At 39.0% G+C, this 13221-nt stretch overlaps 1 protein-coding gene across 2 annotated transcripts; it reads left to right on the top strand.

Moving 5' to 3' along the window:
- The first annotated feature begins 227 nt into the window (after window positions 1-227).
- IL20 (interleukin 20) lies at window positions 228-3096 on the top strand. Of its 2 annotated transcripts, XM_037497836.1 has the most exons (5): window positions 228-386; window positions 677-742; window positions 854-1006; window positions 1701-1775; window positions 3019-3096. In XM_037497836.1, the coding sequence occupies exons 1-5, from the start codon at window positions 228-230 to the stop codon at window positions 3094-3096; spliced, it is 531 nt and encodes a 176-aa protein (XP_037353733.1). The 2 variants fall into 2 exon arrangements, with proteins under 2 accessions (XP_037353733.1, XP_037353735.1); XM_037497838.1 differs by lacking the exon at window positions 1701-1775.
- The last annotated feature ends 10125 nt before the right edge of the window (window positions 3097-13221 follow it).

Below are 13221 nucleotides of genomic sequence, written 5' to 3'. Positions count from 1 at the left end.
AAGGAGCTGGAACTTGCAGTGTTAACTCACACACAGATCCAAAGGCTTCTCTTTGAGGAGGCACAGCAACTTTTCCTAGTAAGGCCAGACAGTGTGAAGTCAGATAAAGCTATTATGTTTTATATGGTGACGGGATTGACTTCTTAAGATATGGGATGGGCAAATCGGTAAGTCATGCTCTCTCCTTTGGATTCCTAGCTCCTTTGGTCTCCAGATTCTGGCACAAAATGAAAAGTTCTGGTCTTGCCCTTTGCCTTCTCTGTGCTGTGTTTCATCACTTCTGGACACCTTCTTCTGGGCTGAAGACTTTCTCTTTGGGAAGCTGTATCATCACTACAAACCTTCAGGAAATGCGAAATGGATTTTCTGAGATTCGGGACAGTGTGGTATGTGAGCAAGGTACCCCCAACTCCTACCTCATGACTGCCTCTCACCTTCTTTACTGGTCTTCCTTTATCCCAAAGCCATGGGATAGTATGACTCCAGAGAGGCACCCTGCAGACTCGCTAGCAGGAGGGTGCATTCCAAAGAAATATCTGTTGTTCATGACTTTAAAGTGTTTTTGAGAGGGACATTCCCACTAGTCATAACAAGGGGGGGATAAGAGGTCTTGATGTCTAGGACCCTGGCAATAGTCACTGACCTGTCCTTACTTGCCTTGACTTTTTCTCTTTAGCAAGCTAAAGATGAAATCATAGATACCAGAATCTTGAGGAAGACTGAGTCTTTGAGAGATGCAAAGGTATGTGCTTAGCCCAGATAGTTGTGGGAGGAAATGTGAGGGGAGGACAGCTCATTGCTCTGGGTCTTGTCCCTGATTAGCCTCCCCCACCAACATACAACTTTTTTGTAGCCTGCCAATCAGTGCTGCCTCCTCCGCCACATACTGAGACTCTACCTGGAGAGGATATTCAAAAACTATCAGATGCCTGACCACTACACCCTCCGGAAGATCAGTGGTCTTGCCAACTCTTTTCTTACCATCAAGAAGGACCTCCGGCTCTGTGTAAGCATTTTAGGTAATAGGACCTATCTCAGCACATAGCTTCAGTGACTTAGCAACTGAGCTCTTTCTTACCCCATTTAATGGACAGACATGCTGAGTCCAAAAGTTCTAATGATCCATGTGACTCGGTAGTAAGAGCTCAGTTTTACTGGCTTTTGGGCATATGTGCCATGCAAAAGGTCTATAGAGCTATAAAATACTGGTAATTTGATGTTAATGATAATTATCTATTACCCAAGAAATTATGCTTTTCTGCAGGTAAGATTTCTTGCAGTGTACTAGTGCATGATGTGTTCAGGCAGCTAATCAGCAGGCCATTGGACCCAATCTCAAAGACAGGGTATGACTAGGACCTAGGAATCCAATTTCCTTTTTCAAAGGAGGTCACTTGGTAGGAGCCAGGCCAGAGCTAGGTGGGTGTGCAGGCAAGATGGACATAGTGATCATAAACTCCTTAGGTCCTGCCTGTCTCTAAAATGAATCTGTGGTTCCATATTTGAACCTGAAAATCTGGCTTCCTCTTTTAGCTGGTGGTTAATTTAATTATTTCAAATGATCAGGTCTGAAAGACTTTTCTATAGGAATGGGAATATCTATAGGAATGTGAGTGAAAGAGTAGAATTCCCATGTACTTTGTGTCAATAGCAAGGGCAGTAAATAAGACTAATCTATCATTCTTTGGCATTCTTTTCAGCATGCCCACAGGACATGTCCCTGCAGCGAGGAAGCAATGGAGAAATACAGCCAGATTCTGAGTCACTTCGAGGAGGTATAAGCAATTTTGGACTTGGTTGGGTTGGGATGGATGTTTTCAGAACTGAGAATATGGGGGGTGGTGTGGATATTCATGCTGGTAGAGATCCTGGAGCCCCAGGTTAACAGCTCTCTGAGATCATGGGGACTATCCCTCTGCTTTAACCCAGGAGACACCTATCTAGGCTGCAGAAGGTGATCTCTCTGGAAGATGCTCTAAGAACTAACAGGGATCATAATGATTCTATCCTATCACTCAAGAGACACAATCTCAAAGATAGGCTATGAATAGGACCTAGGAATCCAATTTCCTCTTTCTATAGGGGGTTGTGGGAAGGGGTTACACCAGAGCTGGGGTGGGCATATAAGCAAGATGGACACACTCCAGCTACACAAACAAAATACAATAGTTTTTCATCACTTTAACACTTACACATGCCCTCAAAAATTCACTCAAATTTCAAAGCTATCTTCTCATCTCAATGCCTTTGTACAGGTGCCAGGGAGGCCCGGAGTCTACTACTCAATGACTAATTCCTATTCATCCTTTAAGACTCAGCCTAGACATCATCTCCAGGAAGGTATTGGCTGTTTGTCAGGATTAGGTGCCTCCCCTTCTGTCCTGTGGGGACTTCACCATCTATTAACCACACTATATTTTAATTGCCTGCTTCTGCCTGTGTTCCTCACTTGTCTGTGAATTAGTTGTGAGTAGGGATTGTCCCGTTCATCTCTGAATCTATAGTCAACTGAATGCTTAGCCCAATAAATATTTACTCAGTGGAAGCACAGTAGGCGACTCCTACCTACCCACCTACCTACCTACGTACACACACACACACACACACACACTTCTTTTAAACAGTCTAATTACTTTGATCTCTGTGAGTTAAGAGGCATGTGTTGTAGTCCCAATTATGCCACATTCCTTTCTCTTCCCTTTCACCTCCCCACCTCACATTCCCATGAAGACCAAGGTAATGGTCTCAATGATTTTCTTTTCTCTTGGGAAATCTTGAGGTTCCACAACTTCTGTAAAACTCTGTATTTTGAAAAGAATGTTCTGAGTACAGTCCTCTGGGCATATGCGCCATGCAAAAGGTCTATAGAACTATAAAATACAGTAATTTGATGTTAATGATAATTATCTATTACCCAAGAAATTATGCTTTTCTGCAGGTAAGAAAAGCCTATGAGAGGATAGGACTGGAGCACATGTTGTGTCTTTGATACTTACCACATAGGTGTGTGTCTTTCAGCTTAACCCTCATGCAGCAGTGGTGAAGGCCTTGGGAGAGCTGGACATTCTTCTGAACTGGATGGAGGAGATGGACTAGGAAGAATGGATGATACTAACAAGCATATTTCTTCCTAACTGAGAGTCCCAGTCTCCAAAATACCTGCTGAAGTTTGATCACAAGTCATCATCTCTTTGTTGCAAAATTTAGTGCTAGTCCCCACGTACATTATTTATTTATTTATTTATTTATTTATTACTTGTTTCCTTATTGTAATTGTTTTTATGTGCTTCGCTTTTAATCTAGGCCATGGTTTTTGTAAGATTCTAGGAATATCTTTTCTATTGTTGAATATATTTATTAGTTTATATATTTATTTATTTTTGTTATTCAACTTAATTCATTCTTGTCCTTGACTTTAAAAAAAATTTTGCAGATTATATTTATAACCTAAATAGAATTAGTCATATATTTTCAAACAGTAAACAAACCTCCTGAATTCTAAGGGGATGGCTGGGGTTATTCATTCTAATTAAAGTAAGGACATATTTACTTACTACCAATGCTTTCTGAGATATTTAAAGCTGAACCAATGGCTACTAAACATGGGTTGTGAAAGAAAGTCCTAATGTAAAATTACAGACTTGTCTGCAATACTGACTGCCCCACCTAAATTGCCAACCCCACACTTCTATATTATCCAGCTATGGATTCCTATATAGCCAACATGTATTTCTACAAATAAAGGTTTTTACGTGCAATGTCTACTTCTGGTGCTTTGGGATCAGAAACAATGGTGAGAGTGAGTTTGAATCTCCTCTCATCCAAAGTCCTCTTGCTTTTTTGGGAAGAAAAATGTCAGTGGGAACTTGGCCTCTCTCCTGCTGAATGCCTTCCCAGCTCTGTCTCCTACTCCATGCACACATCCATCTGATTCCACACCTCTGTCCTCCACATAAAGGGACTGTGACTTCATGAGGAGCCTTGCCCTTCCTCCTTCCTCCTCCTTGGCTGTGAGCACTGTCCTCTCTGAGCCCTGCTCTCTTTCTTGCTTCAGATTCTCAGACTCTCGCATCAGGGGTCTTGATGGCAACACCAACTTTACAATGGGCTCTAGTAATGGGCTAAAAACATGCAGGGGCAGAGTGTAGGTGCAAAGCCTTGGCCAGGGAGCTACACAAACCCTTTCTTGAGGCTTCTCTGTCCCCAGCTTGAATTCTGGCCTCTCCAGGTTTAGCTTATTTCTGGATGATGTCTTTGTCTTTGTGACCAACTATCACATCAGTGCTCCCTTTCAAGGCCCTTTAAACTGAACTTCCCTAGGCTATCAGCGGCCACAATTCTGACCTGCGCTGCCTGCCTCCTTCCTTCCCATCTCACTAGCAACCGTACCTCAGCTTAGAAATAAAGTTTTCCCAGTTTTGGATGGTCAGATTGATGTCAGTCTGAAGCTGGGAATGTCAGTTGTGTCGATGATAAGTTGCGCCGATGCCCTGACTCCCACAGAGAGCTCTTCTCACTGCCTCTGGTTTCTGCTTCCAGCCCTCATCCTGGGCTCTCATTAACTTAAATAATTTTGTTGACTGTTTTGCTCATTATACAAGTAACAACTGCCCAGTAGAGAAAATTGGGATATACAGAGAAACATAAAGAAGAAAATTAGAAGCAGCCATAATGCTACTTCCAACAGACAACTACTCTTAAATATTTAGGAGTATTTTTTCCAGTTCCTTTTTCTTAGGGTCAAATTGTAACTCAACTCTCATTACCTGAGTGATTTGGATGCAAAACTTAATCTTCTCTGAATTTAATTTCTCCTTCTGAAAAATATAATGATAAAGTCTTCCTTCAGGATGATGGAAGAGAGGGTCTTTTATGTTCCTTTAAAAACAAGACAGGGCCTCCCCTGGTGGCGCAGGCGGTTTAGGGTTTAGCGCCGCGCTGTGAAGCTGTCCGCAGCCTCTGCAGCACCAGTTTGATCCCTGCTGGCCAGCAAGCGTCGCACGTGGCGTGGCAGACTCTCCTGTCTCTTCTGCTGCTCCCCTCAGCAGTGTACTTCATCAGTCTGCCTGTTCCGCTCCCCACTCTGTCTTTGGTGAATCCTCTCACCCTCCTGCTCATCTGGCCTATACCCCGGTTCTTGTATAAATAAATAAATCTTAAAAAAATAATAAAAACAAGACATCTCCCACTTACTGTTTATGGTAGTAACAACTTACCACACTGTATAGGTTTCGGGAGCACATGTTCTCATCTCAGTGACTGTAAATAACCTGCCATCACCAAATGCCCAGTCACTATCCACCACCAGCTAACTGACACCCTCTCTCTACTCCCTTCCCACTTTTTTCTCTGGTAACCACCATTCTATTGTCAGAGTTTAAAGGTTTGTTTTTGTTTTGATTTTCATTTGTTTTCCCCCCTTTATATTTCACAGATGACTGGAATCATATGGTATTTGTCCTTTTCCTTTTGACTTATTTCACTTAGCATAATAATCACCTCAAGGTCTCTCCAAGCCGTCACAAATGGCAAGATTTCATTTTGTTAATGACTGAATAATATTCCATATGTGTACATACCACAATTTCTTTATCCTTTCATCCATTGTCAGGCGCTCGGGTTGTTGCCATATCTTGGCTATCGTGAATAGTTCTGCAATGAATATGGGGTACATATTACTTTGCAAATTAGTGTTTTCATATTCTTCAGATAAATACCCCAAAGTAGAATTACTGGATCATGCAGTAGTTCTATTTTTAATTTTTTGAAGAGTTTCCACAGTTGCTGTATCAGTTCACCCACAATACAGTGCATGAAGGGCCTCCCTGGTGGCCTAGGAGTTAAGTTTCTGTGCTATCACCACTACAGCCTGGGCCTAAGTTCAATCCCTGGCCAGGGAGCTGACTCATACATAGTGTAGCAGACCTCTCCTGTCTCACCCGCTGCTCTCCTCAGCAGTGTATTTAGTAGATCTGCCTGTTCTGCTCCCACTTTGTCTCTGGAGAATCCTCTCACTCCCTGCACCTCTGGGCTACACCTCAGTTCTTCTACAAAATAAATAAATAAATATTAAAAAATATATCTTAAAAACAAAAAACAAAAAACAAAAAAGTGCATGAAGATTCCTTTTCTCTATGTCCTCACTAAAATTTATGACTTCTTGAGTTTTAATATCCTTTCTCATGGTGTGAGGTAACATTTCAATGTGATTTTGATGGTATTTCCCTAATGATAAGTGATACAGAAACTCTTTTCATGTCAGTTGGTCATCTGTATACATTCTTTGGTGAAATCCCTATTTAGATTCGCTGCCTGTTTTTTTCTTCTAAGTGTTTTATGGTTTCAGGTCTTTCATTAAAGTCTCTAATCTATTTTGAGTTTATTTTAGTATGTGGTGTAAGGTAATGGTCTAGTTTCATTCTTTTGTACCTGACTGTCCAGTTTTCTCAGCACCAGTTATTGAAGAGATGTTCCTTGCTACATTGTGTGCTATTGGCTCCTTTGTCATAAATTAGTTGTCCATATATGCGTGGTTTTATTTCTGGATTCATGATTCTTGATCATTGATGTGTGTACCTGTTTTTATTCCAATGCCATCCTGCTTTGATTACTGTGACTTTGTAGTATATTTTGAAGCAAGGGAACATGATACATCATTTTTGTTCTTTTTTCTCAGGATTGGTTTTGCTATTTGTGGTTCCATATAATTTTTAGGACTTTTTGTTCTATATCTGTGAAGAATACCATTGACATCTTAGTAGGGATTATAGTAAATCTGTATAATGCTTTAGGCAAAATGGCCATTTTGGCAATATTGATTTTCCCAGTCCATGAGCACAAAATGTCTTTCCCTTGCTTTGTGTCTTCTTCAATTTCTTCTAATTCTAAGAATTTTTTAATTTTCAGTGTAAAGGTTTTTCATTTCTTTTGTCAAATTTATTCCTACGTATATTAATCTTTTAGTTGCAATCATACATGGTATTGTTTTCATTAATTCTCTTTCTGTTAGTTCATTGTTTGTATATAGAAACATCACATATTTTTGTATATTGACTTTGTAGCCAGCAACTTTACTGTATTCATTTATTATTTTCAACAGTTTTTTTTTTTTTTTTTTTGGTTGTGACCTTTAGGGTTTTCTACATATAATATGTCATCTTCAGATAATTACAGTTTTACTCCTGCTTTTTCAATCTGGATAGCTTTTATTTCTTTTTTTTTTTTTAAAGATTTTATTATTATTTATTTATTTATACAAGCACTGGGTACAGTCAGAAGTGTGGGAGGGTGAGAGAATTCACCAGAGCCAGAGCGGGGAACAGAATAGGCGGACCAAAGAAATACACCGCTGAGGTGAGCAGCAGTCCCGGCAGGAGAGGTCTGCATGCCATGTGGGACCCTCGCTGGCAGTCAGGACTCAAACCGGTGCAGCAGAGGCTGGGGGCAGCTTCGCAACCCAGCGCTCAACTGCTGCGCCACCGGGCAGGCCCAGCTTTTATTTCTTTTTCTTGCCTATTTGCTTTGACCAGAATTTTCAGTACTATGTTAAATAATAGTGGTGAGAATGGGCGTCCTTTTCTCATTCTTTATCTTAGAGAAAAAGTCTTCAGTTTTTCCCTATTGAATATGATATTGGCTATGGATTTGTCACATATAGCCTCTATTATTTTTAGATGTGTTCCTACTATACCCATTTTTTATTGACAGTTCTTATAAATGGATGCTGAATTTTATCAAATGTCTTTTCTGCATTTATTGAGATGATCTTTGTCTTTATCTTTAATTTTTATCTTTTTCTTTAATTTTGTTAACTTGATTAATCACATATATGAATTTGCATATATTGGATGGCGCTTGCTTTCCTAGAATAATTCTCATTATGTTGTGGTATATGATCTTAATGTATTGTTGGATTTTGTTTGTTAATATTCTATTAAAGGTTTTGTATCTATGTTCATCAGAGAAATTGACTTGGAATTTTATTTTTTTGTGCTGTTTTTGTCTGGTTTTGTTATCAATGTTATACTGGCCTCATAAAAGGAATTAAGAAGAATTCTTTCCTCTTTGAATTTTTTGAAGAGTTTGAGAAAGATGGCATTAGATTTTCTTTGAATGTTTGGACGAATTTAATATCGAAGTCATCTGAACCTGTACTTTGCTTTGAGGGAGATATTTGATTACTATTTAAATTTCTTTGATAGGTCTGTTCAGATATTTTTTCTTCATGATTCAGTCTTGGGAAGTTATGATGAGTATGATTCAAGGACTTCATCCATTTCCTTTAGGTTGGCAATTTGTTAGCATTTACATGTTCACAGTAGTCTCTCATGATCATTTTATTTCAACATTCCTCTTTTCTTCTTAATGAGTCTGGCCAATGATTTGTTAATCTTATTCATTTTTTCAAATAAACAATTTTTCATTTCATTGATCTTTGGATTTTTTTGGTTTTCTATTTTATTTCTGCTCTGATGATTATTATTTACTTCAGTCTACTAAATTTGGACTTCATTTGTTCTTTTCCTAGTTCCTTTAGGTTAGATTGTTTATTTGAGATTTTTCTTGATTCTTGAGATGAGTCTTTTTTTTTCTATAAACATCACTTTTATTTGTTTATTTAAGATTTATTTATTTTTTATTTATTTATGCATACGAGAGCTGGGGTATAGGCCAGAGATGCAGGGGGTGAGAGTATTCACCAGAGATAGAGCGGGGAACAGAACAGGCAGACTGACTGAAATACACTGCTGAGGGGAGCAGCGGGCGAGACAGGAGGGGTCTGCCTTACCATGTGGGTTGCTCCCTGACTGGCAGGGGATTGAACTTGTGCTGCAGAGGCTGCAGATTGCTTTATAGCACAGTGCTTAACCACTTGTGCCACCAGGGAGGCCCCTAAACATCCCTTTTAGTACAGCTTTTGCTGCATCTCAAAGATCCTGGTATGTGGTGTTTTCATTCTCATTCATCTCCACATATTTTGACTTCTCATTTGATTTCTTCAATGATTCAAAAGTTGTTCAGTAACATGTTGTTTAATAGCCACACATTTATGGTCTTTCCATTTTAATTCTTGTAGTTGATCAGAAGAGTCTTGGTGTGATTTGATTCTTCTTAAGCTTATTGAGATTTGTTTCTAAACATGTGATCTATCTTTGAGACTGTTGCATGTGCACTTGATGGGAATGTATGTTCTGCTTCTTTTGGATGGAATATACTATACATATCTGTTATATCCATCTGATTTATAGTATCATTTAAAACCAATGTTTCCTTATTTATTTTGTCTGGGACATCTGTCTGTTGATGTAAGTGGGATGCTGATGTCCCCTATTATTGTGATGCTGTCAGTTTCTCCCTTTAGATCAACTAATAGTTGTTTTATATATTTTGATGCTTGTATGTTGAATGCATATATGTTGAGGATTGTGATATCTTCTTCATGGATTGCTCTTATCAGTTTACAATGTCCATCTCTATTTTTATTACAGTCTTTGTTTTAAAGTCTATTTTGTGTGATATGAGTATAAACTTTATTTCACCTCCATTTGCATGGAGCATTTTTTTCCCTCCATCAATTCACTTTTAGTCTGTATGTGTCCTTATTCTTGCAGTAAGTCTCTTGTAGGCAGCATATGGTTGCATCTTTTTTTCTAAAAAAAATCCATTTAGCCATTTTATGTCATTTGTTTGGAGAGCTTATTCCATTTACCACCACCAAGAGACATTAGATGGCAATGTAAAGACTAGTTTTACCTAACAAGAACATGCATCTTCTAGATGGGCATGTCTGAAGGTGACCCAAAGAACTGAGGATGAAGTGCCTCCATTTGTTTCCTGGGAAGTATTTAACTCTTCTGAAAGTCTGAGTCATTTGAATCTTTGGTCTTTTGGGATTCCATATAACCATGCTGACATTGATTTGTTATCTCTTTATTTGTGTATTCCTCTCCTGCATGATCCATTGCCTCTTCCAAATCATTTGTCTCTTCTTTTCTTCTACCAGTAATAGGGAATGCAGCAGAGGAGAGGTCAAGCCAGGTTGGAAGTTAAGGGAAAACATCATTTCATAAAGGTGGGATCATGAAGGGGTAGACTCTAGAGAATGATTTACAATTTTCATTTTCAATTGCAATAATTACAATGATTACTTTCATTTATTAAGCACTGACATGCTAGGCACTATACTTGGAACTTCACATATTCTATGTTATTTAACCCTTAAAACATCCCTGTGAAGTGTGTAACATTACAGCCAGTTTATTTACATAGAGCTGGTAAGAAATTTGTGCAAAGGCAGAATCAAGTGTCAAAGGCAGCATTCTGTACCACAGCCCTATATGCTTTTGCACTCTATTGCTCTCTTTTCCAAATGCCATATTGTGTTTAAAATCACAGTAGGAAGGAAAATGGTTTTTTTTTCATGGAGATATGAATAAAAATCCTGACTCCGATAATGACTACTTTGGACAAGTGACATAACCATGCTTAGTTTCTTTATGTGCAAAGTGAGGCTCATACTGCCTACCACACTAATTACCACAGCATTTATAGAGCAATAGGTAGCTTGCACAAGCATTTATTATGTACTAAGCACTAAGTGTGTGTTTTTTTAAAGATGTATTTTATTTATTTATGAATACAAGAACTGGAGTGTAGGCCAGAAGTGCGGGGGTGGGGGGGTAGTGGTGAGAGGATTCACCAGAGATAGAGAGGGGCAAAGAACAGGTGGATGGACTGAAATACACTGCTGAGGGGAGCAGTGGGAAAAACAGGAGAGGTCTGCTGTGCCATGGGGGTCAGCAGCCTGGCTGGGGATTGAACTCATGCACAGTGCCTGGCAATACCTTGATAGCACTGAGACTTAACCCCTAGGGCACCAGGGAGGCCCCCTAAGTATGTTTTGAATGTGTTCTTATTTAATTTGTAGAAGATGATGACAGCTGTGCCATTGTTATTCCCAGATGAGGAAACTGAAGATCAGAAATATAGAGTATCTTCAAGTTTACGAAGCTAACAATACTAGAGATAAAATAGGAATACAATAGGTAGGTTGGAGAACCATGTATTTTACAACTTCATTTTGCTGATTGTATGGAATGCCTAGAAAGCACTTAATCAATAGATGTTCTGGCAGTGGTTCTACCTAGAAAGGAAATTGATGAGTTTTTCTCTTAAACTATAGCACTATTAATTTCTTGGTGCAACTTATCGCTATGATAGCTGTGTCAAAGTTAATTTTCCATGATTCTAAACCTTATCCCTTCAATAAGCAGAATGTAAGTTTGGAGATGATGAGATAAATACACTAAGCCCCAGGTTGACATCTCAGCTCTGCTTGCTTTGGTTGTTAGACTTGGATAAGCTACTGTCCATTTCTGGGCTTCAATATCTATTGAGAGATTGGATATACAAATGGACAAGTGCTGAATTGTTTATAAAATAGAACTCTGATCCACAATCTGCAGGAACCATCACAGGAAGCCAACCCATTATCTATAATCATATATGAAGCTAGAACTGTACTTCTAGAAACCAGTGTAGGAAGCCAAATCATTGCTACCTCCTACAGCAGTTGACTTCAAATGGCCAGGATTTGATTAATCGATAGCTTCCCAAGTTTTATCCCTACTTTCAAATTAGCAGGAACCAGAAAAAAAAAGGCAGTCTTTACTAGTCACATAGGCTATTCTGCTTCTAGATAGCCAACCTACAGCTTCCCCATGCCAACAGTTTCCAAAAAAGACATACTTGAAGACTTCCTTTTTTCTCCTTTAAAATTTTCCCACTTATCAGAGCTTGGATTATTCTGTGTCTTTGTCTTAACCTTTGTATGCCCTTCACCCAGAGTATGAACAGGAAAAATTTAAGATAAAGAACCTCTTAGTGCAAAAGTCCTGGAATGAAGATCTATACATGCTGAAAACAGCATGTGCTGAAAACAGCAATAGATAATAGGTGTAGATTAGCAGAAACCCTGAGGCCTCCCTTGACTCTCTCCCAGATCTCCCAGTCATAGATGGTTACAGTCTTCTTGCTTCTTTGATTTCTTATCTTCTGCTCAACTCCAAATAAATAAGAGACTGTCCTTGTAACAGCGCTGTGTCTTGATTCACCCTCCTTAAGGTGGTTTTCTTGGTATAGCCCTTCTAGACATCTCATTGTTCCAGCTCACTTGGAGTTTTTCTTTCTGTGCCAAGCATTGTAATGAGACCCCATTGTCAGACCTTTAAGTCTCTGCCAAAGCACAATGATGGTAGTTCATTCCCTTACAATAGCAAGCTCTGAATAAAGTCATTGTTTGTTCCCATTTGCTTGGCCACCATTTATTTCTACAATGTATTTTCATGATAAAAGAATTAGAACAGATAATTCTGGGTTCTAGAAGCTGAATGTACAACCACTACCTCAAGAGATCAGATTTAACAGCGACTGCATTCCATGGCTGAAGGGGAGGGGTTACATAGAGTTTGAGATGAACACATTTGATAGGGTATCTAGATGATGCTTTGGATGCCAGGGAGGCCAGACAAGACTTCTCTTTGATGGGAGGTAGGTTTTTTTTTTTTTTTTTTTTTTCAGAAGGAATGACATTTCTGCAAACTAAGTTGTTGGAATGACTGAAGAAAAATTTTTTAAATGCCTGCTCTATCGCTCATTTACACCAAGACTTGGAGTGGCCCAAATTCTCTATTTCCAACATAGTTCAGTGTAACTTTCCTTACTGATTGAGAGGGAACTTCTAAGTTCTTGGAAGACAAGATGAGATCTTTTCAGTGTTTTAGCCTATCTCATCTCAGCACAGTATAATACTACATTGTTGGTAAGGAGTGAATTCAAAAGCAAGAAAATGGAATGTCTAAAAGGAAACATTTTTAAAAACTTAAATTACTTTCTAAATTTGCATATGGCCCTTTGCTAGAAAACAGATAACCTACTCTGCAGAGTGGGCCTTGTCAACAGGAGGCAGCAGAACAAACACTGACAGAACGACTGAATACAGCCACTCCCCTATTTCACTGGGAAGTTGGGAGGAGAAAAGTTGACATTCTCAGATTCAAACCAATTTCATGAGTACAATGAGTCAAACACTTAATGGGAAAAGGGTAGGACTCAGAAGCCTGGAGGCAGGAAGCTGTGGATTAAAGTTAGAATGTTAAGTTATTTAAGAGTGCATTGTCTTATTGAATGTTAGAAGTGGGAGAGAACATACAGGTAATTTTA

The sequence above is a fragment of the Talpa occidentalis genome, unplaced genomic scaffold, assembly GCF_014898055.3.
Source record: "Talpa occidentalis isolate TD23 unplaced genomic scaffold, MPIMG_talOcc4v2.1 talOcc4.8, whole genome shotgun sequence".
Classification (NCBI taxonomy): Eukaryota; Metazoa; Chordata; class Mammalia; order Eulipotyphla; family Talpidae; genus Talpa; species Talpa occidentalis.
The sequence above is the reverse complement of the archived record's forward strand: the minus strand, read 5'-3'. Positions and strand labels throughout refer to the sequence as shown.

Bases quoted from the DNA above. Each gene is read 5' to 3' on its own strand.
- IL20 (XM_037497836.1), top strand. From the start codon at position 228: ATGAAAAGTTCTGGTCTTGCCCTTTGCCTTCTCTGTGCTGTGTTTCAT. The intron at 387-676 runs GTATGTGAGCAA...TTTTCTCTTTAG, and splicing joins CTGAGATTCGGGACAGTGTG to CAAGCTAAAGATGAAATCAT. The intron at 743-853 runs GTATGTGCTTAG...ACTTTTTTGTAG, and splicing joins AGTCTTTGAGAGATGCAAAG to CCTGCCAATCAGTGCTGCCT.